This window comes from Pogonomyrmex barbatus, unplaced genomic scaffold, assembly GCF_055798465.1.
Source record: "Pogonomyrmex barbatus isolate J1 unplaced genomic scaffold, ASM5579846v1 scaffold5, whole genome shotgun sequence".
Taxonomy (NCBI): domain Eukaryota; kingdom Metazoa; phylum Arthropoda; class Insecta; order Hymenoptera; family Formicidae; genus Pogonomyrmex; species Pogonomyrmex barbatus.
Genome location: NW_028297149.1, coordinates 7,082,751 through 7,110,368, shown reverse-complemented (window position 1 = coordinate 7,110,368; position 27,618 = coordinate 7,082,751). Strand labels below are relative to the sequence as shown.

General features: G+C 27.1%; 3 protein-coding genes across 7 annotated transcripts in view; 1 reads left to right on the top strand and 2 right to left on the bottom strand.

Moving 5' to 3' along the window:
• The first annotated feature begins 898 nt into the window (after positions 1 to 898).
• Positions 899 to 10,122, top strand: LOC105425390 (G protein-coupled receptor Mth-like). 2 transcript variants are annotated; one of them, XM_011636130.3, is made up of 9 exons: positions 903 to 2,870; positions 3,746 to 4,099; positions 5,818 to 6,118; positions 6,262 to 6,499; positions 7,068 to 7,297; positions 7,377 to 7,455; positions 7,991 to 8,169; positions 9,143 to 9,317; positions 9,578 to 10,122. In XM_011636130.3, exons 1-9 carry the CDS (start codon positions 2,586 to 2,588, stop codon positions 9,840 to 9,842), a joined length of 2,106 nt encoding a protein of 701 aa, XP_011634432.2. In that variant the 5' UTR covers positions 903 to 2,585; the 3' UTR covers positions 9,843 to 10,122. The 2 variants fall into 2 exon arrangements, with proteins under 2 accessions (XP_088937567.1, XP_011634432.2); XM_089081441.1 differs by lacking the exons at positions 7,991 to 8,169; positions 9,143 to 9,317; positions 9,578 to 10,122 and adding an exon at positions 7,559 to 7,792 and having other exon boundaries at positions 899 to 2,870.
• Positions 10,123 to 10,143: 21 nt separating this feature from the next.
• LOC105425389 (uncharacterized) lies at positions 10,144 to 13,775 on the bottom strand. The gene is made up of 2 exons (XM_011636129.3): positions 13,540 to 13,775; positions 10,144 to 12,118 (listed from the first exon to the last, which is right to left on the bottom strand). Exon 2 carries the CDS (start codon positions 12,100 to 12,102, stop codon positions 10,663 to 10,665), a length of 1,440 nt encoding a protein of 479 aa, XP_011634431.2. The 5' UTR covers positions 12,103 to 12,118; positions 13,540 to 13,775; the 3' UTR covers positions 10,144 to 10,662.
• Positions 13,776 to 18,992: 5,217 nt separating this feature from the next.
• Positions 18,993 to 27,618, bottom strand: part of hlk (hulk) — a 33,592-nt gene continuing 24,966 nt past the window's right edge. For 2 of the 4 annotated variants that reach the window (XM_089081429.1, XM_011636128.3), the window contains 13 exons: positions 27,092 to 27,223; positions 25,743 to 26,066; positions 25,471 to 25,659; positions 25,266 to 25,403; positions 24,623 to 24,733; positions 23,187 to 23,284; positions 22,727 to 22,811; positions 22,533 to 22,664; positions 22,266 to 22,448; positions 22,001 to 22,141; positions 21,351 to 21,674; positions 21,056 to 21,238; positions 18,993 to 20,957 (listed from right to left, as the gene is read on the bottom strand). In XM_089081429.1, coding sequence (XP_088937555.1) covers positions 20,770 to 20,957; positions 21,056 to 21,238; positions 21,351 to 21,674; positions 22,001 to 22,141; positions 22,266 to 22,448; positions 22,533 to 22,664; positions 22,727 to 22,811; positions 23,187 to 23,284; positions 24,623 to 24,733; positions 25,266 to 25,403; positions 25,471 to 25,659; positions 25,743 to 26,066; positions 27,092 to 27,223 — 2,228 coding nt within the window. In that variant the 3' untranslated portion in view covers positions 18,993 to 20,769. Of the gene's footprint in view, positions 20,958 to 21,055; positions 21,239 to 21,350; positions 21,675 to 22,000; positions 22,142 to 22,265; positions 22,665 to 22,726; positions 22,812 to 23,186; positions 23,285 to 24,622; positions 24,734 to 25,265; positions 25,404 to 25,470; positions 25,660 to 25,742; positions 26,067 to 27,091; positions 27,224 to 27,618 lie in introns of all 4 variants that reach the window. The other 2 variants (XM_089081431.1, XM_089081430.1) reach the window with 2 other exon arrangements.

Below are 27,618 nucleotides of genomic sequence, written 5' to 3'. Positions count from 1 at the left end.
ATTATAGTCCATTTTGTTAGGGAATTTGAATTTATTTTTATCAATCAATTATATACTTTATATACTCATATATACAGTGTCTAATTTGAAATAATACAACGCTTATTTATAAATAGAGCGAATCAGACTGAGTAGAAAAGTCCTGTACCATTTTGTGATTTTCGCAATTAGTAATGAGTTATTAAAAATTGCCGTATAAACGCGCATTTGCCCGATCAGCGAATGCACACTGCAAGGTGCTACCTCCTACCGACTGTTATATGCATTCGCAGCTGTTAGAAGCTAGACGAAATGTTTGGAGGTATATCTTGTAAGCAAATATTCGATCATTTTTAGATACATCTAAACACATCACAGTGCTCTTAGCAATCGCGAACGAGTGTAATATTAATAATCGCACATCGCTGTACGCTTGCATTTGTCAATGGGCCGAATGGGCCTTATTCAGTGATTTTCAATAATTAATAATTCAATAAATACTTAACTTCTTGATGATCGTTATAACCATAGATTATTCTCATGTTCATTATCTGTTAATCTTCATTATCTGTTAAAATAAGGATATCGTTTTCAAAAACACAAATTATCGTTTTCCATTTAATATTTTGTTCTTCTCTATCATGCAAGTGTACTAAAACGGTAAATAAATATAACATTTAAATATAACATATATTTATATTTACAAAAACAATAACATTAATTTTTACAATTATTTTTACAAATTTTCTTTTCATGTTCAAAAGAAAAAGAAAAAAGATATTGGACAGAAGAAGAGAAAAGAATGTCACTTTTAAGTCTGCTTTTTTGTTGATGTCAATGTACATTTGTAATATTTGAAACAAAACATGTTTATACGTAAATATATATATATATATATATATATATATATATATATATATATACATTGAAATTTGATAAAAGCGAAAGAGAAAAGTTTAGTACCACAATAAAAAAGAAATACCTCATAAAGAATAAAGAACTGGTGAAACCGGAATTTGATTTCCTTTCAGTAATCGTTAGTAATGTTAGATAATTTTCAAAAAACGACATAAATTTAATGAATGATAAATATGTGATGACGATAATATATCTTATAATAATAATATCAGCCAGTAAACTTCCTGGAAGTCATGAATTATAATAAAAAGATAATAAGAAGGTAAAATAATAGAAAAAGATAATAGAAGATATAAAAGAAGAAATATACACAACATTGTAATAAAAAAGTATTGTTTAATAATGCGTTTAATAATGGATTATGTAATCAATTTCATATCTAAAAAAGATAAAAATAAAATATGTATTATATATTACAAATAAAAATAAGAAATATGTTTTGAAGAAGCACAGAAAACATATCACAAATGTATTTAATTTCCTATGAAAGTGATTCTCAGTTTGATTACGTTGTGAATCGCGTATCAGTACTAACCGTGCGTTTATATTTTCCACACGTGTGTTGCTCGACGTACAAACGCAAAAAGATAATTGCATTATTAGTGACGTTTCCCTGGATGAGTAAAGCAATGCTATAAAATAGATCGGTTGAAAGTGTCTTTAATTACTTACAGAGACAATATGATAATTTAATCAATCGCGCAGATGAAAGAGTGCACGAGCAACTATTTGATTTCACTTTCAGGAAAACGAAACAAAACGATTGATATATAAGAAAAGAAGGACGAGCCACATATTGTCATTTTATAATTGTTAGAAAGGATGAATATTCGGTGCAAATAAGCGAATTGATTAATGTGATTTTCGTTTTTATTGTGATACGTTACATGGAATTTTATCTATAGTGTCCGTAAATAAAATTTGAGAAATGAACGAATATAAAGAAAGATATAAAGAATGAACATAAAGATTCGATCTAAAGAAATTATAAATCTTGAATATATAAAGCCGATTTTCTTTTTATAAAAAATTTAGGAATGTGAGAGATTTTTAGAATTTAATAATTCGATATTATGTGATCATTATGTGTATTATGTAATTATATGATATCAGATATATAATCCAACATAAATAATCTATTTTGTCTGAATGTTTAAATTAATTTCAGAGATCTAAGTATGTGAATTTAAATTAACAATCATAAAGCAGTTTAAGACAACACACGAAATAGAAGAATCATTGTACGAAATGAGAAGTAAAGAATGTGTGCAAGCGAGTATTAATTTAATTATAAAACTTGCAATAAACTTGCATAAAACTTGTACAATTATAAAAATTTATATGCACGGCTTTAAGCGTGTACGTAAAGAAACTGATTTAAATATATAATTTATTTATCTTAATATACAAAAAACAAAGTTTGTTTTGAAGAAAAAAAGAGCAAGGCTGTAATTGTACAAATCAATGATGTATAAAACCATATTTTTACAAAAACTGAAATAAAATACATATGAGATGAGAAAATACAAATGTAGCTATAAAATAAAAATCGAAGCGCGATTTTGAAACATAATTGCAAAATAATCAAAGTAATAACTAGGAAGTTAGTAATTGGACATCGAGCAATGTCCAGAAGAGGACTAACAATTAAGAAAAATTGTTTGCATTAGATAAACAAGTAATGTTACATGAATATTTTTATTATGTCGACGGTAAGGCTCCTTTTGTTCGGACTGGTGTTATCTTTGAGGAGAGTATCGTCGGAATCGCATTTGGCAAAATGTTGTCCGCCAGGAGAAGTCTTAGCACGAAATTCCACCGTAGAGTGCGTTTTGGTACCAAGCAATGCGACGGAGCTTTACGTTTACTATTTAAACATTACCACGATATTTCAAGGAATTCCTCAGTGCGACGAACCCCAGAATCTCGTGATAACATCGCTCGATAATCTCACTTCCAACAAGTTTTTGGAGGTAAATTGTAAATAACAATTGAATTAATTTTCTGCTCTAATCTTTAAGGAGAACCGTAATGGTATGGTGCTTAATTAAATAGAAGTCAAATATCTTCAATAAAGAAATAGAAAAAAAACTCTGTTTCTTTTAACTTTTAATAAGATATATGATCAAAAAAATTCGCGTTAAAACGTATAATAAAAAATATAATAAATTGACACAGTTTAGTTGTTTTATTTTGCAAGTTACGATTTTTGATCTTTTTTATTTTTATTACGTTACGTTCAAAGATTATGCGACAGTTTGATAGTTGTCCAAGCAGAATAGTTACATATGAATTAAAACATCAATCAATCAATCAATTAAATATTAATTACTCTTTTAATTTGCTCAGAAGTGCGGTGTATTTTTTTCATATGAAATACAGATAGAAATGAAAGTAATAAAGTAGTTAAATAATCAGACATAAATTTATATGCAAGAAAGTATTTTTCAAAAATAAAAAATATTTAATTAGAAGAACTGATATATAATATTAGAAATGTGTAATTCAAGCCTTCAAAATTTACATGTTGATATTTTTTCATAATAATATTATTATGTAACATGACCATTTTCTTGGCAAGCAGGATCTTGGCTGCTAAATTTTCTAAATGAAATGAATTCATACAATTGTATCACTAACTACGCGCCACTACGTGCGATCTTCCAACGTAATACTTCTATAACAATTCGATATCATTTTGATATCGATTAAAATGTCTTTTATTATTTCTCCCACAGGAATAATAATAACCATAATAATATTATGATTGTATGATATAATCGGCTATCTCAAAAATATAGCATCGTAAAAGAAATTCTTCTCTATAAATCTGATAAACTGTTTGTAGGTGCCAGCTTGCTTCGATATACTTCATGAACAAACAATTGGAAAAAGCACCGTAGTAGTCGTTCATTGTCGATCGATCAAAGATCCACAGCTGAAAACGAGTAACGCATCTTTTCCGCAACTCATATATTTCAGAAAATGTTGCCCTTTCGATACCATATACGACAGCCGCACGAAAACTTGCGTCTCCCAATTAAACGCATCAGAGGACTTAACATTTTTGATAAATGAAACTGATCCAATTCCTATAATGATAACTACCAAAGGTCCACCCACGTGCAAAGGACCGATCGTCGATTATAAAATTGATAAAAATGATGTCATTTTGTGGGACAATACAAATATGATAATCAAGGCAGGTCCGAATTTTTAAATAGTTTTTAAGCTGTTTACGATTATATATTTCTTCATTTGTAAATTATTATTTTGAATACCTTAAGAAATCAATTTTATCATATAAGTGAATACATAAATATAAAAAATATTAGTTTTAAATTAAAACAGTTATTTTTATATGTAACCAAAAATATTACAATTTTTTTAAGAAAATTTTCGTTCCAATTTTAATTTAATTTGTATTGATAGAATGGTAGATATTTTCATATAAAGGATAAGAACTGACTGTTTTGCTTTTTGCATAAAACGTAAAATAAAGGGAGTGATTTTTTTTATTTGTTGTAAATCTAATACATGAGAATTATGGAATGTAACATCGTCCAAATAGGCACCTTAATTTTTCTAGCAAACGATCATATGACTGTATCTTCTATGACATTTGCACGTAAATTTGACTATATTTCACCAAATGATGCGCCGAATATTATGTTTGAGTTTAGGAATTGTTGCAGAGTCATAGGTAGATTTTACTTTGAACTAAACCCCAAAGAGAAATGGACTTTATCATTCAAAATGATTTTAGTGAGAAAATATGGGTTAACTATTTTCTCCAGCATCTAATTGACAAATGTATGCGACTATAATCTCTAAACATTAATTCTTGAGTCAACTGAATTTTATGCAGATTGTGCAAATGCAGATTTTTCTTCAAAATACTAAATTATATAATTTATTAATTTTTTCAGATAAAGACACAGACTTCTATTGTCTGTGGGTGAAAAAAGTTATCCGCGTCGTTTGCGAAAAATGCGCATAGTGGAACATGATGACGCATGCGATTGGCTATTAATTGAATTGATAGCACATGATTTCACTAAAAATAACACATATTTTTCATGATTATAATTGAATTATTACTTTGATAATAAAATTTGACGATTTGCATGTAATATAACAATGTTACAGTGTGTTTTACTACTGTAGCGTTGTTATGTTACATGCAATCGTCAAATGTGAATAACGTTCCTTAACTAATTTCTCATAGCTCTAAATTATATACTTAAAATTTTAAATGTCAAAGTGACATTTGTGCAAAATGGTGGTAAATTTAAAATAGTTAGCTTTTTATTGAAATATCTTTTATAAGAAAGATTATTATAATCTGTATAGAATTATATTTAATTTTTTAAAATTGAGGAAAAATAATACTTGCATCAAAAATTCAATCAAATCAAGACTACAATTTTATAAGACAATTATAATATTCTTATTTATATATGATGGATATTATATATCCATCTTCATTTCAGAAAAAAATTTTTATTAAACGAGTAAAGTGAGTCAATCAATTTTCGAAAGTTAGCTTATTTATATACGAAAACGTTTGTCTTTATTTCAGAGAAATTTTTTTTATATGAAACGAATAAAGTGAGTTAATCAATTTCAGAAGATTGGCTTTCTAATTAAGGAATAATTTATAAAAAATTAACTAATTATTTTTTTGCTTTACATATTTGAAAACTAATCAAATTTCTTTAAAAATTATAAATTATATATTATGTATATCTAAGATTCTCTTGATAAATGTCATAACATAGATATTATACTGTTATTTATATTCTAAAAATGTTTTAATAATATCAAAAATTTTTAAATATTCATATTATATAAAAACAATTATAATCTTTTAAACATGTTGGTGCGAATTAAAATAATAGATGACAAACAACTTCATAGGTGATGGTTCCAGCGCTTAACAATACTATCATCAAAGAGAAACTCTTGCTTACCGAGGATATAGCTTGTCTCGAGATGATGCCATATTCCATCTCTAATCGAACATTGGCAGTGCGAGTTTGCAGAGATTTAGGATTTTGCGATCAAAATGCTTGCATCAGAAAATGCTGCCCAGAAAATGAATTGCTTTATGACTGGAAATGCAATAAAACTGTCATATCCGACGAATGGATAGACTTTTACCAGGCTTTCACGAATGTCGTGAATCAAACGAAATTGTCCACTTTTGACACAACCAAAGGTTTCTCGAATGATATTTAACTGCTTTTTTATTACCATTACGAAAAAAATTAATTTTTTATTTAAAATTACTCATTAATTTATGCAACAAATTATTAATAAAATTTTTATACACTGATTTAAAAGTCTTTCTTAATTATTTAGATTACGGTGTCCTGATTGGAAATCCGTGCAAGAACGGCAAAGATATTGGTTCCGTATTTTCCGTATTTTCAGAGGAAGAATGGTCGCTGACATCAAAAGGATATACTTTTCTTGGTAATGATGTTACAGGTCAGAACATCTATGATCAGGACAATTACTGTATGGACTTCCATTACAACATGACATTTGATAACTTTGTGGTGTTTACATGCTATCCGAGTAATTATTTAATAAAGAGGTAGATCAATCATTTCTTCGATTGTAAAGTGTATCAAATGCATTCAATATGTACTTTTATTTTATTTTATTTAGCTTTATTGGCAATTATCTTGCTAAAATCAAAGAAAAGAAATTTTGCGCACAAATTATGTTTGCAGCGTCCTGAGGATAATAATTATTGCTATAATGCTTTGTAATATACAGAAGAATTATTTCAGAAAAGTATAGGCTCGCGTTGATTTTCTTACAATTAGAATAGAGAACGTATTTTATTAGATTTCCATTAACGTATAATTCTAGATAATTTCTGCACATAAACTTTGTTTCTTTTACTGCAAATTCTATCAAATTTGATGGAATTTGGCAAGCTTAATTTGTTTAAACTTTACAAAGTAAAATAAAACATGTCGCTCATTACTCAATAAACGATATTTTATTCGAAAGTTTTAAACATTATAGTCGTGTACAAATATATAATGAAAAGTAATTATCAACAAAATTGATGAATATCAAATAAATTTATTTTATAAGATTTAAATGAACGTATTAAATGAAGATTACAACGTAGAATACATTTTTCTTGACAGCCATTATGTAAGCGTCACACTGCAAATCATCAGGTATATTTTCCTGCTGATGACTCTATTGATATACGCATGCCTGCCAAGTTTAAAAAATCTTCATGGTAAAACGCTCATATGTCACATAAGTAGCCTCCTCCTGGCTTTCTTCTGTGCACTCATCGACAATTTGAGCCTAAACTATATGTCGATACAATCGATTAATTTGCAAATTAAAATAATGTTGAAAGTTACAGGTAATAAAACGCAAATATCTTAGAAAATGTTTATACAGGAATAACATTAGGAAAACAAAAGAAGTAACTATTTTTTCAGGGTTTACCCTACTTTTTGCTTCGCTATCGGCATTTACTTGGCAGAATGTCATGTGCTTCGACATTTGGTGGACATTTGGGTAAGTCATGTGTGATCACTCGATTAGGACGAATGGCACAATCAGAAAATTAGGTTAATGTAAAATTTAAAAATAAAAAAATTAATAATACTTTCTTTTATAGATGACTTTTGAATAAATTAGCAGACGTTTTTTTGATAATTTTATAACAACAAAGTTTGTTGAAGAAAAGGACATTGCGGAAAATTGTATTTTCTTATTTATTCGATGATTATCTTGGTCTTGTCTTAATTGCCTTGTTGACTTTTTATAAAATATCTCACCGAATATTTTCCATTAATTACTTTCCATTACTCTCCGCATCTCTAAATTTATTGCATTCTAACGTGGTTCAAAATATCAGAAAAAAAAATATCTGAAAGAAAAATATGGAAAATCTGAAGAAAAATGTGGAATAAATCTAAAGAAATTTCTTTATCACTATTTTTAGAACAGTTCTCGGAGATATATCTCGAACTTACACACATTGCTTTCAAGAATATGCTTTACACATTTTCTTAATAAAAGAGATAATCACAATCTATTTTATTCCTAGAGCTTTACGCGGGAATACTGTTGCTAAAGCACACGAGCATAGAAAAAGATTCCTGTTATACTGTTTATATGCATGGGGTGTTCCCCTTCTGTTGACAATCCTGTCTATCATAGCTGACTTCACGAATATCCTGCCATATTATTTATTTCCCGAGATTGGCATTTACAGCTGGTTTTCACGTAAGTCATTTACAATCAATAATTATTTGATATAATATATCGTCAATATTTGATTTACCGTCGATATTTGTCAATTTTAATTACGGAATTTTCATAAAGATTACCAATCATATAAAAAAAAATTTAGGTATTTCTTCGCGCTACCTTGCTACTGTAATTTATATATTGAAAATAAATAAAGTCGAAGGTTGATACAAAATAAATTGTATCAATTAGAAAATTTATTTGATATTTGAGTATCGAGGAAAAAGCTCACGTAAAGTTTCCTTTTAACCGTTCATATCATAGTTTCACAATTCCGATAATTAAATGACTTCTTAAACAACTTTATCATTTGCTACACGGAAAGAACACTTTTGTTGGCAAATCTAAAAATTTGGCCAGATACAGATCTGAAAATAATTTTGTGGGCCCATGTAGAACACTTAAATATGATGATTAATACTACAAAAATGTTTGATCTTCCAACAATCAATTTAAACATCGTATATAATAATTTTGAAGGCCCAACAAGATTATTTTTAGATCTGTATCTAGCCAAATTTTTAGATTTACCAGCAAAAGTGTTCTTTCCATGTAGTATAGATTCAGATATGCACTTTGATATATAAAGTATAACAAAACTATAATTAGTTTTTGTAATAAGTATCACTTATATCGCCAATTCAATAATAGTATCAACTTGTAACAAAAACTTTTAATAAACATTTGTTAGGATTCAAAAGAAAATTATCAAAGTCTTACATTATTATTAAATTACATTTTTAGTGCTATTCTTTAATTAATCTTTTTTAATAAAATACTTAAAATTAAATTTTTTTATTACAAAAGATATTAATCAAATGTAAATGATTAAATGTAATAATTAAATAATATAAATTTAGTAGAAAATAATTTCTGTACATTACAATAAAAGTTTTTTGTAATATCCAAGAAATATTTCCTTCTAAATTTTTTAAATTAAATATTACAGTGGATAAGGAATCATTAACCGGAATAATTTTCTATGTCATACCCGTAATGATTTTGCTGATATCCAACGTAAGATTCTTTATTCTTACGTCACGTTATTGCAATAAGGTGAAAGCAAAAATAAAAAAAATGACTGTAGACCCTGCGGATCTCAGATTCTATTCTAACAAGGAGAAGTGAGTTATTTTGCTTTTCCGCCAGTTCAACGAGAACGAGAATAACTTTGTTTAAAAAAATTCCAAGAATGAGGAACATTTAATAAATAAGCTCTTTGATGTAACAATCAAATTACATCAAAAAAGTTCTAAATAATATCATACATAATTCATTCAAATTTGATCTGCTTTTATTTATATTTTTTAATAATTGTATGTTATCTATTTTATTAAACATTTTTGTATTAAAAAGTTGTAAATTTATTATTTTTTTCCAACAGATTTCTCATGAACATCAAGCTATTCATCGTTATGGGAGTATGTTGGAATAGCGAAATGGTGACATTTTTTCTATTAAAAAATTTAAAAAAAAAATACTGGATCAATATAATCCTTATAAATGATACTCTCAATTGCCTCCAAGGTGTATTTATTTTCATTTTTTTCGTCCTGAAGAGGAGCATTTACCAAGCGCTTCGTAATCGATTGGGCTTGGATACCAAGAAAAAAATCGATTCTGAATGTAACGTTACCACAACTTTGTAGGATCCTTATAATGCCAAAAAAAAAATGATGGACTTACATACACTATTACCTATGAATTGAAATATTAATATTTAAAAAACTTATTATTAATACGTAAAACTGGATATTTTATATTTTTTTATATTTTCAACAGCAACGTTATTCTGAGTCAAATTTTCTTAAAAGTTTTTATGGCATGGGTATAATTTTAAAGTAATACAAACAAATGTGTTATTATACAAAATTTATGTTTTACAACATTTGTAACAAATAAATATAAATAAAGTTTTGCAAATAATAATGTGAGCTGATAAATGTAACAACATAACTATAAATAAATATAATATATATATAATAAATAATATTTCTATTAAAAATATAAATTATATTTTCATAAATACAATTTTTAAATTAAATAAATACAATTATACAATTATTAAATTAAATAATTAAGTTAAATTATGTTAATTAATGAAGTTATATAATTAAACATTTCACATTATATATATATATATATCTTTTTTAATTAACAAAATAAATCAGTACTTGAGAAATATCATATGAGAAATACCATATCTATTTTTTCATAGTCTTATTAATATGTTCACATTCTTTCTCCATTCTCCATAAATTTATCTTTTGAATGTTCGTTTCATTTGAATTATATCATATTTTTTTTCATATTGTTATATGTGTAATAAATAAGAAACATGTAATTTAACTATAGCAAAAAACATTTCTCATTGAGTCAATTCATATAAATTAAGTTCTGTAAAAAAATAAAAAATGTCATAGGAATTTAATAGATTATAAAAATCTATTTTAATTAATTAAATAAAACTTATATATAATTATATATAATTTCTGGGACTGTTTTAAATGACTTGTTTTTAAGATTAACATGTTTCTTGGGTTCGAAGTTTGTCGCCTGATCCAGACGCGCGTTTAACGCTGCGTTCATGATAAAGAAGATACCAGGTAGTTTTAATAAATACGGGACCAGGTACTTTTGTAGAATGTAAAGTGTTTTTTCCGCTAGGCCAAGAGAATTGTACAAGCACGGCATGTCAAGTCCAAGTACGTCACAGAGTTGAAGTAGAAATATTTTGTAGTTGTTTAAGTAAGCGATATAACCGACTCCCTCACTCAGACATTTAGTCATGTGCTCCCATTCTGGTGTCAACGTGCGAAAATTCGGTTTTATCCAGTGCTCGATGAAATCTTTAATTCGCTGGCGTACGTCATGTAGGCTACCGCGACAGAAGTTGTACTGATCCTCGATGCCCAGCAGGTAACCCAATCCGCGCCAGAGATGACAGAAAGCCTCTAGATCATCATCACTGGCATTGTGTATTCCAAATTGCTCTGGATATAGCACTATCAAACCCATGCAGGCGAACTGTATGCCCGACATATCGCCTTGATTCAAACCTTTTGTTCTCGTCATTAAGTAAGGACATTGCTGGTTCTTCGCCATCGGGCATGCATTTGCGAAATCTTTCCTAATTTTTGCTAGCATAGGACACCACGCGTTTGGAATTTCGCTATCCCGATCGATTTCTTTGTCGTCTTTCTTACATAATTTTTGTCTCATGGCCCTATGTAGCTTTCGCACTCTACGAATGTCGTCGTAAGCCGACGTTTCTTTGCTCCACGGATTGCTCGTGTACCAGTTTCTGAAGGTCTTAATTGTCGAAAGATATCGTTTGAAAGCTCTGTATGGAGTGTTTGACTTCTGACTGAGAATTAGAGGTTTTAGACCATCCGAGAAGATAAATATTTGTAGCAGACCTAATAAGCTGCTTATGGAGATCGCAGAAAAATAACGCTGGGCAAAGCGTTGTCCGCGAGAAAACTTTTCCATATCCAACCAATCTGGCTTTGTATTCGTCTTTCGCTTGTCACCATTTTCAAAAATCGCTGGTAAGATGTATCTCAGAGACTTGGGTATATTAGGAAAATACTTGCTGATATTGTTTACTAAATGCTTGTATTGCTTCTCAGTGGTCCATTGATCAAAATGCTCTGGTAATTTGTTCTGAAGTTTTTGTTTGTATATTGTTACGAATTTCTCGCGCTCATTAATAAGACTGTTTGACTCATCTGAATTATCGACAGAAGAGTCAAAACCGCTTGAGAAACCGCTGTCTTTGTCTTCCTCGATCTTTATTTTGAGAAAGTCATTATATAATGTCTTGTGATTTAATAAAATTTTTTCAGAATTATCTTTACTACTCGTAACTATTAGCGTAGGAGGTTGCAACTTCCGCAATTTCGACATCGTAGCTTTTGCTGATCTATTAAAAAAAGAATCATAAATAAATATAACTAATTAATAATCACAGTGTTATGGACTAATAATATATTAATAAATACTAAATAATTTTTCATGTTTGGACAATATATATATATATATATATATATATATATATATATATATGTACATATATCATATATTAACCCTCCGTAGTCCGCTCTGAATTTTAGACTAATTTTAGAATTTAATGTGACAATCCGTATGAAAGACGAATATTTTTTTCACAGGACTTTTGAATTCTAAAATATCTACAAAAATTCTGTATACTCTTTCAACATTTAAGAGTATAATTGAATAATTATATGATTCAAAATCCACGTATTTTATTTTTTTTATATATCTGGAAACAGAATTTTATATATCTGGAACAGAATCTTTGAAACAATAAAATGTATTGTTTGCTATGAAAAAATTATAATTTTTTTACATATGCACATGAAAAAGAGTCTTGTAAATAGTTCAACGTAAGTATTAAGAGAAAAAATAATAATGATTTTTGCTTTAAATAAGTATAATTATTTAATAATTTAAATATCAATTATTTATAGAAAATGAAAAGAAAGTTAAAGAAAAAGAAAAAACTATTTTTGAAAAAGAAAATCAATATTTTATTTTAGGAATGATTGCTTAAGCGTAAGTAGTAATAAATAGTTTTCCGTTTTGCATAATTTTCTCAGCAGAGAGCTCTCATTATAAATCTATTCTAAATTTTCGTTTACTATAATAAAAATAACTTTTTATTCATATTATATATCGAAATAAAGGCTAAAAATAGCAAAATAACATGATCCAGTTTGTCGAAAAATAACTTTGCTAGATCTGCGTTAATAACGATACAATTCTGTCGTTACATGTAATACGATTAACGAAACACGGCGTTCCTTGATAAATTTCTCTTATCAATATATCTTTTTTCAGATAGAGGAGCCAACCCCTTTTGTTTCATTTATTGTTTACTGAATAATTCAAAAATAAAGAATTGGCTGAGTCTTTAAATCTCCAAGTGAACTGCGGAGGGTTGCTACTAACATCTAATATTAATAAATTCTTTAAACTGTCTTTAAAATTGTCCAATTAATTACATTAATTAACTTCAAAGAAACGTCAAAAAAATTCAAAATATGTATGTATAAAATAAAGAAAAAAATTAAAAATAAATTGACAGGCTTAACAGATCAAAAGTCAATACAATAAATAAAAAGATTTATAAATTTTTTAATAAGTTTGATATTAATAACTAAGTTATATATTGTCCAATGAAATAAAAAATACATGAAACAAATGTTTCGGCCAGATTATCCTCAATGGAGACAAAATTATCTTAGAATCTTGCATGATTTTTTTTAAGTTCTCTAATAAAATTGTCATGATCAAAAAAAGATTAAAGAATTTTCTACTTACATTTTGAGAACTTCTTGAAACACTTAGAACTTCTTGAAACATGCACGTTGACTTAAAAGTTTAACACTGTTTAATACTTTTTATTCACTTAAAGGCTGTAATAAAACGTGTATGCACTCAATGCACACTCTCTGTAAATTGATTGATCATGCTGTAATGTGCAACCTATTTATAATCCATTGCCCCTTCTTTTGAGGAAATTTTGCAGAGCCAATTAAGATACAAGAAGGGGAAATTTAATATGACCACCAGCAACGCTATCATTTATTCAAACGTAATTGATTTCCGTTACTCTTCCCGACGCGTAATTAATCAGTTTGCACAATGTAAACATGTTTCTTTGCAGATTCTTGAAATGCTTCGATGATTGAAGTAAAACAAGATTATCTATTCTTAAAAATGCAGTATGAGTGTTCCTCGGTTTATTTCGCAAATCTTTTTCAATAACTAACGGAACTTTCCTGAATTCCTTCTTTACGAGTATCATAAAATTTTATACTACATCAATTATATGTATTTTGTTTACCATAAAAAGTGACTTTGAATAAGATTATCACAAAAAATGCATACGTTAATCTTATTGTTATATGATTCAATCTGCATTAAATTTTTCTGATAATTAAAAAATGTCTTTTTATTAATATAAAAATATCTTTCTAATGTCTTCTTTTAAATCTGTCTTTGTAATATCCATGCAAATATATTTAAAAGTGCATGTACTTTTAAAAAATAAATATTCTGCGTAATACTTTTAAACAATTATTTTCGCTAATTTGGCTAAATCTATTTAAGAATTTATATTTTTTATGTCTTTAATGCGTATTTTCCTTGCGTCACACAAGTCTAGACTAATAATAAGACTTCTTTCATCGAAAAAATCATATCTTACAAACATTATCATTTCTTTGATATCTTCTTCTTCCTTCTCTTGGAAAATCTTTGGAACTGAGTCTTCGATGTAAATATTATCTTTTTGACGTGATTATGACGCCAATCATTGCGTCAATGCTTTCCCAAATTCAAGATACAGCTATTATTATAAAAATTATAATTGTAATTATATATAATTATAATTGTATTAATTATTTGTAATTTGATGCAGTAGGATGATTTTATACAAGACATATTTCTAATAGTTTCTAATATTTCTAAGAAGTTTAAAATTGGAAGAAACAAAAAAGTAAGAAAGTAAAAAAGATTTCATCTTATTACGAAATTATTAATATTTGATATTAAGATTCGATTCTGTGTATACTTCGATTCTTGATAAGATTAATTCAAACTCAATTATTAATCAAAATCTCTTCAAATTCTTAACTTAGATTCTTAATAAATTATTAAAAACTATTTAAAAATGTTAAAAATGTTAAAATAATAATTAAAAATGTTAAAATAATAATTAAAATCTATGGGTACAAAATCTATAAATACAAATAATAATTGTAAATTTTATTTTATTTATGATAATTATAATTATAGTTTTTAATTGATTATTTTATTAGAAATACATGATGTATTATAATTTTTTAATATTGGCAAAATCTATTATAAACCAGAAATAAGCAGCGTGTGTCTAGCTCTATTTTAATAAATATTATCACATTTGTAAATATAATATATTATTTATAATAATTGTAAGTGCTGGATAAAAAGCAAATGTACTAGTAGATTTCAGTCTTTTTTGACGATTTTAAGAAAAAAGCTTTAAAATTTATTATAATATACTGATGACATTTTAAGGAAATTAAAATAAATCTATGATGATTTTAATGTATCTCACAGATTGCTGTGTGAATAATATTCCAGATAGAAAATTTCCATGTAGAAAATATATAAAAACTTATAAATAAATTATTTTTAAAACAGAGAAAACAAAAGAAGATCATATATGTGAAGAATATCATTGCTATTTGTGTTATGAGAGATAATAATAAAGTACAGAATACGAGTCACACAGTAAAATCAATTTTTTCCTGCAATTGTGCATAATAATGAAAACTTTTAATTCAGATTTTTTTCTAAATTACGGATTAAATAGGCCTTTCTTGCATGAATATTTTATTTCTGAATTTTTTCTGTAAATTGTAAATATGTATTGATAATAAAATATTGTAAAGTAAAAACAAATTATATTGCGAATTTAAAAAAATTAAAAAATTAAATTAATGAAAGTATTGACTTAAAAGCATACCAATTTTATAAACTTTGAGGGCTTATAACCATGTTAAAAATAATAAAATAAGGGAAATTAGGAGAAAGACAGAATTAGAAGATAACATAGAAAAACTATATGTAAGATAAAAATTATTTAAATTATATATCTATCAAATTTATAATAAATATAGATCTAGTTTGTGTTAAAGATTTGATAGATATATAATTTAAATAATTTTTGTCTTACTATAATAAATATAGATCTAGTTTGTGTTAAAGATTTGATAGATATATAACTTAAATAATTTTTATTTTACATATAGTTTATATTTGTTATAATAACGTATATATATTTTTGTAAAGCATTAACGTATATTATTGTAAAAAAGACACTATTAAAATTATTATTAAGTGTCTTTATTATATTGAAATATGAAATATGAAATACATCACGTAAAAACGCATTATGTAAAATGTGTTATTGCAATCATAACAATATGCTATGTTATTGACCTTTCCTATCTTTTTATGTGTGCATCAAAAATGATAAAATATGCATGAATAGTGATAAAAAAATCATTTCGCAATTTGAGTAAGAGTTGTGATAACACATTACGACTGTTTACATTCATATTTATTTTTTTGCAGTAAAACTAGGTCATTTGATATTAAAAATATTTTCAGAAAATAAAAATTTAATTATATCTGAAAATTGAATTAATATTATTTATTAAATTAATATTATTCATATTAAATTAATTACTAGTTATCAATGATGTTTAGTTAACAATTGTAACATTAAATATAATAATAAATTCAAATAAGTTAATAATTCAAATAAATTTTTATATCATGTAATATATAATAAATTTAAATTAATTAATTAATTACTGTTATTATTGTAGATAAATAATAATAATGCTTCTAATTATTAATTTCTAATTATTAATTTCTTCATATATTAAATTTTTTTATATTCTACTTTATTATTATGGTTATTTAATTGATATTAAAATGTAAATTGAAGTATATTCACGTTTTTTTTTATTCATACAATGTTCGCGTATTTCGTAATTCCTTGCAACATCGTATCACGTACTCGCTTTCAGTTTTATCATATTTACATGTCATGTATCATATTTATTGTCTTCTTTCTCTGTTCAATCTTTTGATGTTTAATTTAATTACTTTTGGAAGGACACATACTGCAACAAAATATTAATGATATTTAATGTGATTAATGTGATTAATGTGATTAATGTGATTAATGTGAAATATTAATGTGATTTATATTATCATAAATCAGTAATCAGATGTTTTTTTATACGTATAAAAAATTATAATTGAATTATTATAAATTAACAATGATTTACGAGTGTTTTATATATTTGTAAAATAATAATTATAAAATACATATGCATTTTGTCAGTTTGCATATATTTTATATATATACACACATAGCTATCATCACGGATAAAAAAATTACAATTTATATAAAAATATTTTTTTATTTTCTTTTCAAAGTATTAATCAATTCAATGTTGAAAATGTGTGATTATGTAAGTAATTTTTTATATCATACAACAATTGCTCATAATACAAGGTAGACGTATATATAATTACAGAAGAATTACAGAGAAAAATTAATTGAATCTGAATTTTGTGTTTAATTGAAAAACAAAGCAATTCTCATAAAGATTGTCTAAAAAGCTTGATTAATACAAATTAAATATATAAGTATGCAAATATAACTTCAAATTATTTGATATTGATGTTATTTAAAATTAAAATAGTATATTTAATTAGAAATAATTTTTACATAATTATTGTCAACATTGTTAATATGTTAATTGATAAGTTAATATGATGCGTTAATATAAAATTATAAAAAAGCCATGAAATTGTAAATACAAAAATATTTCTTTGTAATAATTATATAATGCATGTCAAAAGAATAAAGGAATTTGTAAAATACGTTAGTCCATTTCCAGAAATTTCGATAGCTTAAGAGAAAGGACAGATTAAATTACTAACGGCACATCAACAGGAAACGTATGTCAACAGAAGCTGAAAGTCCATTAACGTCATTAACATCGTGGAAATGCGTCGTGAACTGCGTTCTCTAAAGGAAAGAAAACAACGGAGAAGACGTATTATTTCTTATCTGAATGATGTTGCGAAGTATTGCGTTACAATGATATGAGGTTACCCAGTCTACTGAGATGCATGAATCATTTTGTTATATTGTTTCATTTGTATATTGCATGTACTATTGCCACGATTAAGTCACGGAAATTTACACATTAATTGTTACAGGATATAACGTATCACAACAGTATTAATTAGTAATTATACGCACATATATCTTCATATATGTCTACGTCTCGAATGCATATGAACTTGAATTATAAATGTTAATTTTCTTTTCCCCTTTATAAATGTCAATTTTCTTTTTTTCTTATAAAATTCAAAGTTTTCATACTTTTACATTTAATTAATTAATTAGCTTACATTTAATTTTAGATAATAAAATTAGATAAAGTGAATTTTGACGATAAATGAGATGATTTATTAATGTATAATGTATTGAAGCCATCAATTTTTACAGTATTATAGAAATATTTTTAATATTTTTTGATATAGTCAAAAGATAAAGAATACCTTAATCTTTCTTATAATATAAACACTTACAATGATAAAGTATTTTAATATTATAAATATGAAAAAATATTTCTGAAAGATCATTTCATGATTGGATCTTGATGCATCATAATATATAAATTAAAAAAAAATAATTATTATGTATCTAGATCCTATTACAAATGATTTTCTTGTATATTTTTTATTTTTTATATTTATATTTATTTGAACTATTTGTTTGTATTATATTTCGAAGCACATTTGTAACACATATTTTTGCATTCTTCTTCTTTTTGTAATTTGTCAAATTATAAATAAAAAATCAACACAATATGTTTTTATATATTCCGCACCTTGTACTTTCTAATTATTTTACGAAAAATTAATATAAATATAACAAACAGTATAAACAAAAGCTAACAGTCACAGTTTCGCATTAGACGTTTCTATATTAGATAGACATATGTTATATACATTTATTATAATTATTTTTCTATATATATTCTATATAATTATAATAGATTCAAGCATTGAATTTTAATTTATAAAATAACAAAAGTCTATTATAATAAATATATTAAAAACCGCTTTAGAAACAGTTACTTTTTATATTTTATATATTAAGACATAATTTAGCATATGAAATAAGTTGTACTTCGTTAAACTTTAAAAAAATTTTTTTTATTATTACAGAGAATTCCCATTACATTGGATTAAGTTCAGAAAAGATACACGTATCATTGGTATTGCTGTTCAATTTATTCGCTACGCTAGAAAAAAATTTAGTCCACCTTTTATACATTCTTATACATTTCTTATTTAATCTTTGACTTATATTCTAGATTCACCTATTTTGTGTATGATAAAAGTCTTTTTCTGAAACATATAAAATATACCAATAATTGATATAATTTCTTACACAATTATAAGACAGTTAATTTATTAACAACTTTTTGATTGCTTACATTTCATAAAATTTAATAAACTTTGCAATAATACGTCAATAATTATTAGCAAAATTATTTTAATAGAACAATTATAAGATTTCCCATATTTTGAAAATTGAATTTTAAAATACTTTATTTATATACTTGATTCAAATCTATATCTTTGTATATACGAATCACAAAATCAGATAAATATTCAAAAGTATTATAATATTTAACATGTGTTTATTATGATCTATCTATAATTCTGTAATCTAAAACAAGAGTCACTTTTTCATATAATACATCATTATTTGCATTCGCGTTATAATTCTATTTATACTTGGCAGATGGAAATGGCATTTTGGAGTTGGTCCAAGATTGCGCTTTTAATTTATTCATTAGTAACGATGACACCATTAATCTTTCTCGTGAAATTGATAAAATAATTTTTTTTCTTCTTATGTAAAATCAAAAGCAAAAGTTAATCAATATTGCAAAGTTAAAATGGACTGATAGAAGCCATACATAAATTAAAAAAGTTAATTAATCACGGACCGCTGTCATATCTATTAATTATTACATTAATAATAATATTATAATAATTACATAATCATAATAAAAAATAACAATAAAATTATAAATATGATTATAATTACAGTGGTAATATAACAGCAGTAATAAATAACAATAATAAGGATAAATTTTAGGCAAGCAATAATAATAATGATATATTAATAATATATTATAAATGATAGATGAATGATAGATGAATGATAGCAATCTTAATAATAATAGTAATCAATAGAGAATAAAAATTCGTTATTAGATGATAAAGAATAAATTGCAATGAAGGTTGACAAGTCTTCCAATCAACCATGTCAACCTTTTTAGGATTAGCGATACTAAATGGGCGAAATATCGAAGAAAAACAATCTATTACATTATTCTTTCTTAATATATTATATATCATATATATATATATATATATATATATATATATATATATACTATTACACATTATACTTTTTATAATATAAATACTAATTGCTTGTATTTTCTTTTGTGGGACAAAGAATGTAGCAGTATCGATGTCAGTTTTCTAAAATTGTATTTCAGCTCGATTAATGAATTCGCATTTTACAATATGCGATAGACGAAACTTATAATTCGTGCTACATACGCACGAGTATATTTCAACTCGAAGTACCACAACAACAAACTTCAATAAACACATTCTCTCACTCTCTTGTACGCAATATATTGTTTAACGTTTGACAGCGGTCCGGATGTATTTACGGACAGGGCGTTCGCTTCTCTTTCAGACGTCATCGTTACTTGTCACGTAGAGCGCTGTTTAGTCGTTCGTACCGGACGAATCTATCCACACGTAATTGTGTAACGGAGTATTGAGTACGGAGTATTCAGAGTACCGGGCAACACACAGGCGCGAGAGTTCACGAGTTCTGTCTTTTATTTTATTGTCACTTCCATATTCGTGAATAGCGATTCACGCCTGCTTGGGATGCGCTTGGGGTGTAGTCGGTTCTGAGCGAAAACACGACAGAAGAAAGCCGGTGTACATAAGGAAAAGAATGGTTATGGCAATCAGCATGTACATGTAGATGTTTAGTTCTGGCTGTCGATATCTGTTCTTACGTAACCACTCGAGAACATCCATTTCTTTGTGCAAGTCACCTGTAGAATAATTAAAATATGATCAAACAGCATCAAAAAAAAAAAAAAAGGAATAAGCTGATTTTTATATTATAATTTTTACATTTATTCCTTCTTACCTCTGTAGATACTAGGAAATCGTTTGCGAAAATAGACAATTGCGGGAAGCTTGGTAACTCCCCATTTCCTAGCGTATCTAGGGTCTGCCATTTTGACAAATGTAATATCTAGATTGTCGGTTTCTCCGTCAATTTCTTCCAGTTTCTCGTTGACTGTTTCGCTTTCTTGACTGTCATGCTCATCTGAAAATGATACGTAGCAAGAAAAAATGAGATGTAGTAAAAATCGACATTATCATCAAGTATAATAACGTTATAAAATTTCTATTTTTTAAAGTTATATTTGTTTGCTCACAAAAGAAGACCGCGAGGAATTCGTTCTCGTCCAACAGTTTGTCTAGCATCTTTCTGTTTACTTCCTCGATCTCATTCTTGATTTCAAACACATCTTGAGAAGTGAGCCATTGTAGAATCTTATCTTCCTGCATAAGATCGCCGTCGTATACAAGCGGCGTTTTCTTTCTGAAGTATACGAGGGATGGAACGTTGAGAATGCCATATTTTTCAGCAGCGTCCGAGCTGGAGATCTTAACAAAGTCAATACCGAAAAGGTCAGCTTCGCCATCGATTTTCTCTAACGCTTCCATAATTTCGTCACATTCCGGACAATCTTCATCATCTAAAAAATATAAAATATATAAATATACTTTTTACACATCTTTTATTAAATGCATTTCCTGAACATTCTTAAGCCATGTGCACAATTTTAAATTTATTTTTTTTTTTTATTAAAAAAGATTTTTTTAAAACTAAGCTTTACAAAAACATAAATGGTAAAATTATCGTTTTTAATTATACTTTTTTAATTATACTTTTTTAATTAGATTCTACTTTGATAAAATTAGCTCAAAGAATTTTTTTGAAAGAAGAAGTTAGTAAAGATTAGTAAAGACTATACTATATTTTATATATACAGTTTAAGAAAATCGATTATTAATAACGTACAAAAGAAAACAGCTAGGAAAGGAGATTCATCGAGAAGTCTTTCTAGCATTCTGTCGTTGACTGATTCTATTTCATCGGCTAATTCTCGATTGTCATCATCGATCAGCCACTCGAGGACGGATTCTTCATTTTGGAGATCCCCTATAATCCCGTATAATAATATTTTGAAATTTTTCATCTTTATTCTTGTTACAAAAAGAGGAAAATATTAGAATATAATAAAAAATAAACAAGTAGAGAATAATGTAATCGTAGATAATAAAACCTTCGAAGAGAAGAGGGTTGCCGTTTCGGAAATAAACAAGGGCTGGAAACGTTTTGATCGAATATCGCTTAGCCAGTTGTGAATCCTGGATTTTCACCATATGAATTCCAAATACATCACATTCGTCATCGATTTTTTCCAAGCCCTCCAGAATCTCGTCGCATATATGACAATTTGGTTTAGCTACAATGAAGACATAGAAGTTATGTTTATATAATACTAGAATATAACAGTGTACATTTTGGTTTTTGATAATAATTAACTTACTAAAGTAAACTGCTAGGTATTGAGTTTCCTCAACAAACGTTTCCAGCATCGCTCGCGTGATCAGTTCAATACGATCCTCGGTTCGTTGAGTAATCAACCATTGTAACACCTCTTCTTCCACAGAGAGATCGCCTATGGACAAATAATTTTAAATAAAATCACTATCAGGAAAGCTAGTCGTCAAAACTGCAAACCTTCAAACACGTTCGGTATTTGATTCTCGAAGTAGACTAGTACTGGTAAATCAGTCACTCCATAATCTTCGGCAACTTTGAAATCCTATAAAATTAAAAGACGATATTCTTATAGATGTTGTCCATTGCAACGGTTGAGAAAAGAAAATTATTTTTAAAATATTATTTTCAATTTTTTTTATATATTTATACTTTTTAATATAAAAAAATTACTGTTATATATTCCATTAAACTGTTATATTAAAAATTATACATGTTTAAATCACATAATAACAAATTAACACAAATAATTCATTTTTTAATTTTTAAGAGATTCAAAGAAATAAAGCATTATATAAAATTCTCTTTCTGCATATATTACTAATAGACTTATTAGACTTATTTATTTAATGTAGAAAAGCATAAAATATAAGAAAAGATAAAAAAGCGATTCTCATACATCGCTTACATTTTCACTTACTTGCGTTTTTATAAATGTAATGCCGTGCCTGTCGCAATCGTCGTCAATGTTCTCCAATTCCTCGAGTATTCCCACGCATTGCGCACAATCGTCGGGATCTGAGGAGAGATTCTGTTATTATCAAATTTTTTATCGCGAATTTGTGATTTCAAATAATCTATCTACTTGAAAAATATAAAGACAATACTAAATGAACAGAAGATCGCACATCGATTTCGTTGTTGTAAATGGTCTACTCGATACGAGGGAGAAATCTGCTAAATACAAAGCATATACACGTAACGAAGTGTGAGTAATACAAGGATCGTCTACAATCTATATGTGTGACGATTGAACTCTCAATGATATTAGAGTATCTATCTTATCGATGGAATAAGCAAAAATTTTGCATGCTCATCGGGATCTGTAGGTGACTACTGCTTGGCTGCTTGTGTTCTATTCTCATGTCGCATGCTTTGCTCTCGTGCACGTGCACCTGTGTAACTGTGTAACTGTACATAGAAAAAATATATATGAAACAGAAATAATGAGAGAAAGATAAAGAGGAGAATATTTCTTTGGAGAAAGCGTCCTACGAATATTCGGCCTGGGAAGTGGCGGTTCTACGTCCAATTGTCTATTAACTATAAAAGAATAATTAGAGAAACACTGATGATTAATAAAGAATCTTGGAGTACAATTTCATTCTTTATAAAAAAATATGAAAAAATTTATTTATATAGTTAGTAACAAAATTACGTCGTCGATCATCAGTATTCCTTTTTTTTTTTACTTTTCCTATGGGAACCCGCATGCACTACAATGGCACGCGTTATCAAGTTTCCGTATCCGGCAAAGCTCATGTATTGTGTACTGATGAATCGCACGCGATTATAAACGAAAAAAAAAGTTTTACTTATAATGTGCTGTATAATTTATATTCTCAGAAGATATCATTATTTGTTATAATAGAACTTATTAAGAATGTTAACTTTATTTTCTAGACATGATTGTGCTGAATTATTTAATAAATTACTTTACTACAATCATAAATTAATTCATATTTCACTATTATAACAATTTAATTATGACAAAATGCATTCTGAGTAAATTGCTTTTTTTCACAGCTAATCCTTACATTGTTACAAGCACATGTTTAATAAAAATTTACCAATAATAGATTTTATCATAATATCAAGTCATATGAATGTTTTGTCTCTTATATACACATTGAATATTAATAATAGCCGATTTCTTTTTCTTCGTGTGAGTTTTATGCATATGCTAGGAATAAATCTCGGTTGTAATCGAGATAATTGAAACATAGACTATAAAATACAGAAAAATAGAAAGAGAAGAAACAAAGAGGAAGGGAGAAAAAAGAAAGAGAAAGAGACGTAGACAGCAAGGAAGCTCAGGGCATCGATAAATTTTGATCTTGCTTTGATCTGTTGTACCATCGAGGTTCTCGGCCGCCTCTGCGTGTTCCGCGGTCCTGTGCTCCTGCTTGTGGCGCATCTGCTTGCGGTACGTTTTTGATTGGCACATGTCGCAAAGCGTTCTGTTCCCTACGGAATCAGTACACAAAGTGTCGGAGCAAAAAGTCGACAGCGATAACGTAACAGAAAGAATTAGAAGAGAGTCCCAGATAAACAAATTAATGTTTGTTATAGATAGTTAGAAATCTCTTCATTATATAATATATAATTAAATAATATAAATATTAATTTTATGACATAAGGATTATGAAGTCGGAAGAGGAAAAACTGTAGTAAAAACACAGAAGTGAAACACTACAAGGATATCGCAATATCCTTTTAATATTCCGCAAAGTTGTCTTCTTACGGAAATTTTCCTGCTGAAAAGCAGTTTTTTGTCCAATCTCACTGCTTTGAGAAAACAAATGTAGGTACTATATAAGAGTTAGGTACTATATAAGACAAACTGTCAGTCATTACAAATATGTGTTTGTCGAAACAATAATATCGCAATATTAATAACGCAATAAAGATAAAATATAGTGAAAGAAAAAATAGAGCGCATTAGCAATAACTGTCTTGTAATTTATCATGAAATTATTTGAAGGGTTTAGGAACTTACAGAAATACACGGCTAAAGATTCCGATTCTCGTATCAAATTTAAAAGTTCTTCTCCTTCCAGAGCCTCGATTACTTCACCTGATGGATCCTTTTGCGTCAGCAACCATTGCAAAATCTGTTCCTCATCGTACAGATCACCTGTCAAAGATTTTCTTTAACTTTCGTAACTATGTCAACAGATGGATTTGAATAATTCATCTTGTACCTGCGTATATAACTGGCTCCTTCGATCCCATCTTGAAGAAGAGTATAGCAGGTAATGCGAAAACGCCATATTGTTTAGACAATTGTTTGTCATCGATTTTAACAAACTTAATACCGGCGCTGTCAGCCTCGTCGTCGATGTGTTCAATTTCCGCCAATACTCGGCCGCACTGTTTGCAGTCGTTGCTGTCTAAACAAACGCGCGACGTATTAAACATGATAAACGCAGATGAAATCATTCCCATTAAATATTACATTACTATATACACTCACAAAAAAATACGGCTAGATAATCGGTTGTTTGTCGAACTTTCTGAAACATCTTCTTGTTGATGCGTTCTATGTGATCGGTGAGTTCCATATTTTCCGGGTTGGTCAACCAGTCAAGAATCTCTTCCTCATCATCGATGTCACCATCGTAATTGATGTTCTTACCTTTGCGGAAGTAAGTAATACCAGGTGGATTTCGAAAACCATATTTCTTTGCCATTAACCGATCCTTCATCCTGACGATTTTTATTCCGTATTCCGCAGCTTCATCGTCAATCAATTCGATATGCCTAAGTACTCTAGGACTCTCCGGATCCTCTTCTTTGTCTGAATATGTTTCGTTATGTGTAAAATTCTGTGTAATTATAACATCTCCCACTTTTTTGATTATAATATGAAAGTTTTTTATTAAGTGTATTACAAGATTATATATAAAATGGCTCGCCACTAATAATACAAAAAAAGTAAAGATAATTTTAATAAATACGAGATAAAATCTTTCTAGACGAAATTTTGTATTTGAGAAAATTGAATTTAAGAAAAAATCAGGAAATTATTTTTTTTTGTTTTAAATGTATGTGATTTTTAATTTTTAACGATATTTCCTTTAAATAAAACGTATTTTAATAGAAGCAGATTCTATTAAAATATGAAATTTTTTTAGAATTTTGAATATAAAATTTTTTTATAAAAATATGATATTTTTTTTAAATTAAAAAGTTTAATTAAAAGTTAAAAGTTAAAAATTTAATATTATATTAATAGTTTTTTAGTATTATATTTTTACAAAAAAAAATATTCTTGTTCTTTATAATCATTAATCTTTTATAATGATTAATGACATACGTGGTACATATTGTTGTAAAATATATAATATTAATTACTAAATTATTAAAAGATATCAAGATTATATTAATGATTTGATTTTCAAAATCAATTTTTTGAGACTAGAGCCTAGTAAGAAAATTTTTATGACTACTTCCGACTTTATACTACTTCTAACTCATTTTTTCACGTAAAATTATTAAAGATTTATTTTAATAAAATAATACTTATATATATATATAAGGGTGTCCCAAAATTTGCGAATCAAAATATAGCAAGAAAGTTCTCAAAAAAATAAGTTATTAATGTATTTGTCATTTTTCGTCCCAGACAATAATTTTTGAGATATAAGTACTAAAAAATTAGCCAATTATAGATTGCAGTTAAATGGAAATTTGTACACCCTGACTAATACTTAAAACTTTAAAACAATAAAAAATAAACAAAATAAAAGAGATGAGATAAATAAATTTTCTTATGGTCTGTTATTTTTTTGTAAAATATGTTGTTTTGAAATTGCTCCTTACAAAATATGACAGCGAGAAATTCTTTTGTCTCGATGTATTTGTGGAGAGTTTCACGGTCGATTTCTTCAATGCTTTCATCAGTTTTCTGTTTCACCATCCATTCGAGTACTTCAGTCTCGTCGAGAAGATTACCTAAATGTTATACATTGGCCCAGTTGATAACTCATCAATTACTTGCCCAATATTTTGCTAGTCAGAGTTGAATTAATGCTGAAAAAACAAATAGTATCTTCTCCGAAATTTGGGAAAAGATCTCTAAAGTTGTAAGTTACTTAAGTATTATCCAGCAGCATCAAGAAGAATATATAAGACTTTTTTATAAGTTGTTTAAAATTATAACTTTTGTACATTGCACAGATATACACAAAATGTTTCACAAAGTGCAGAGTTCTCAATGCTTTAAATTTTAAAATTTAGTTTACATTAATATAAATAAAAAACGTTTTTAAAAGAACATTTGTCTTATTTTCAAATTTAGGCATTCTTATATTTCAATATTTTTTATTATAAACTGAACTAATATAATT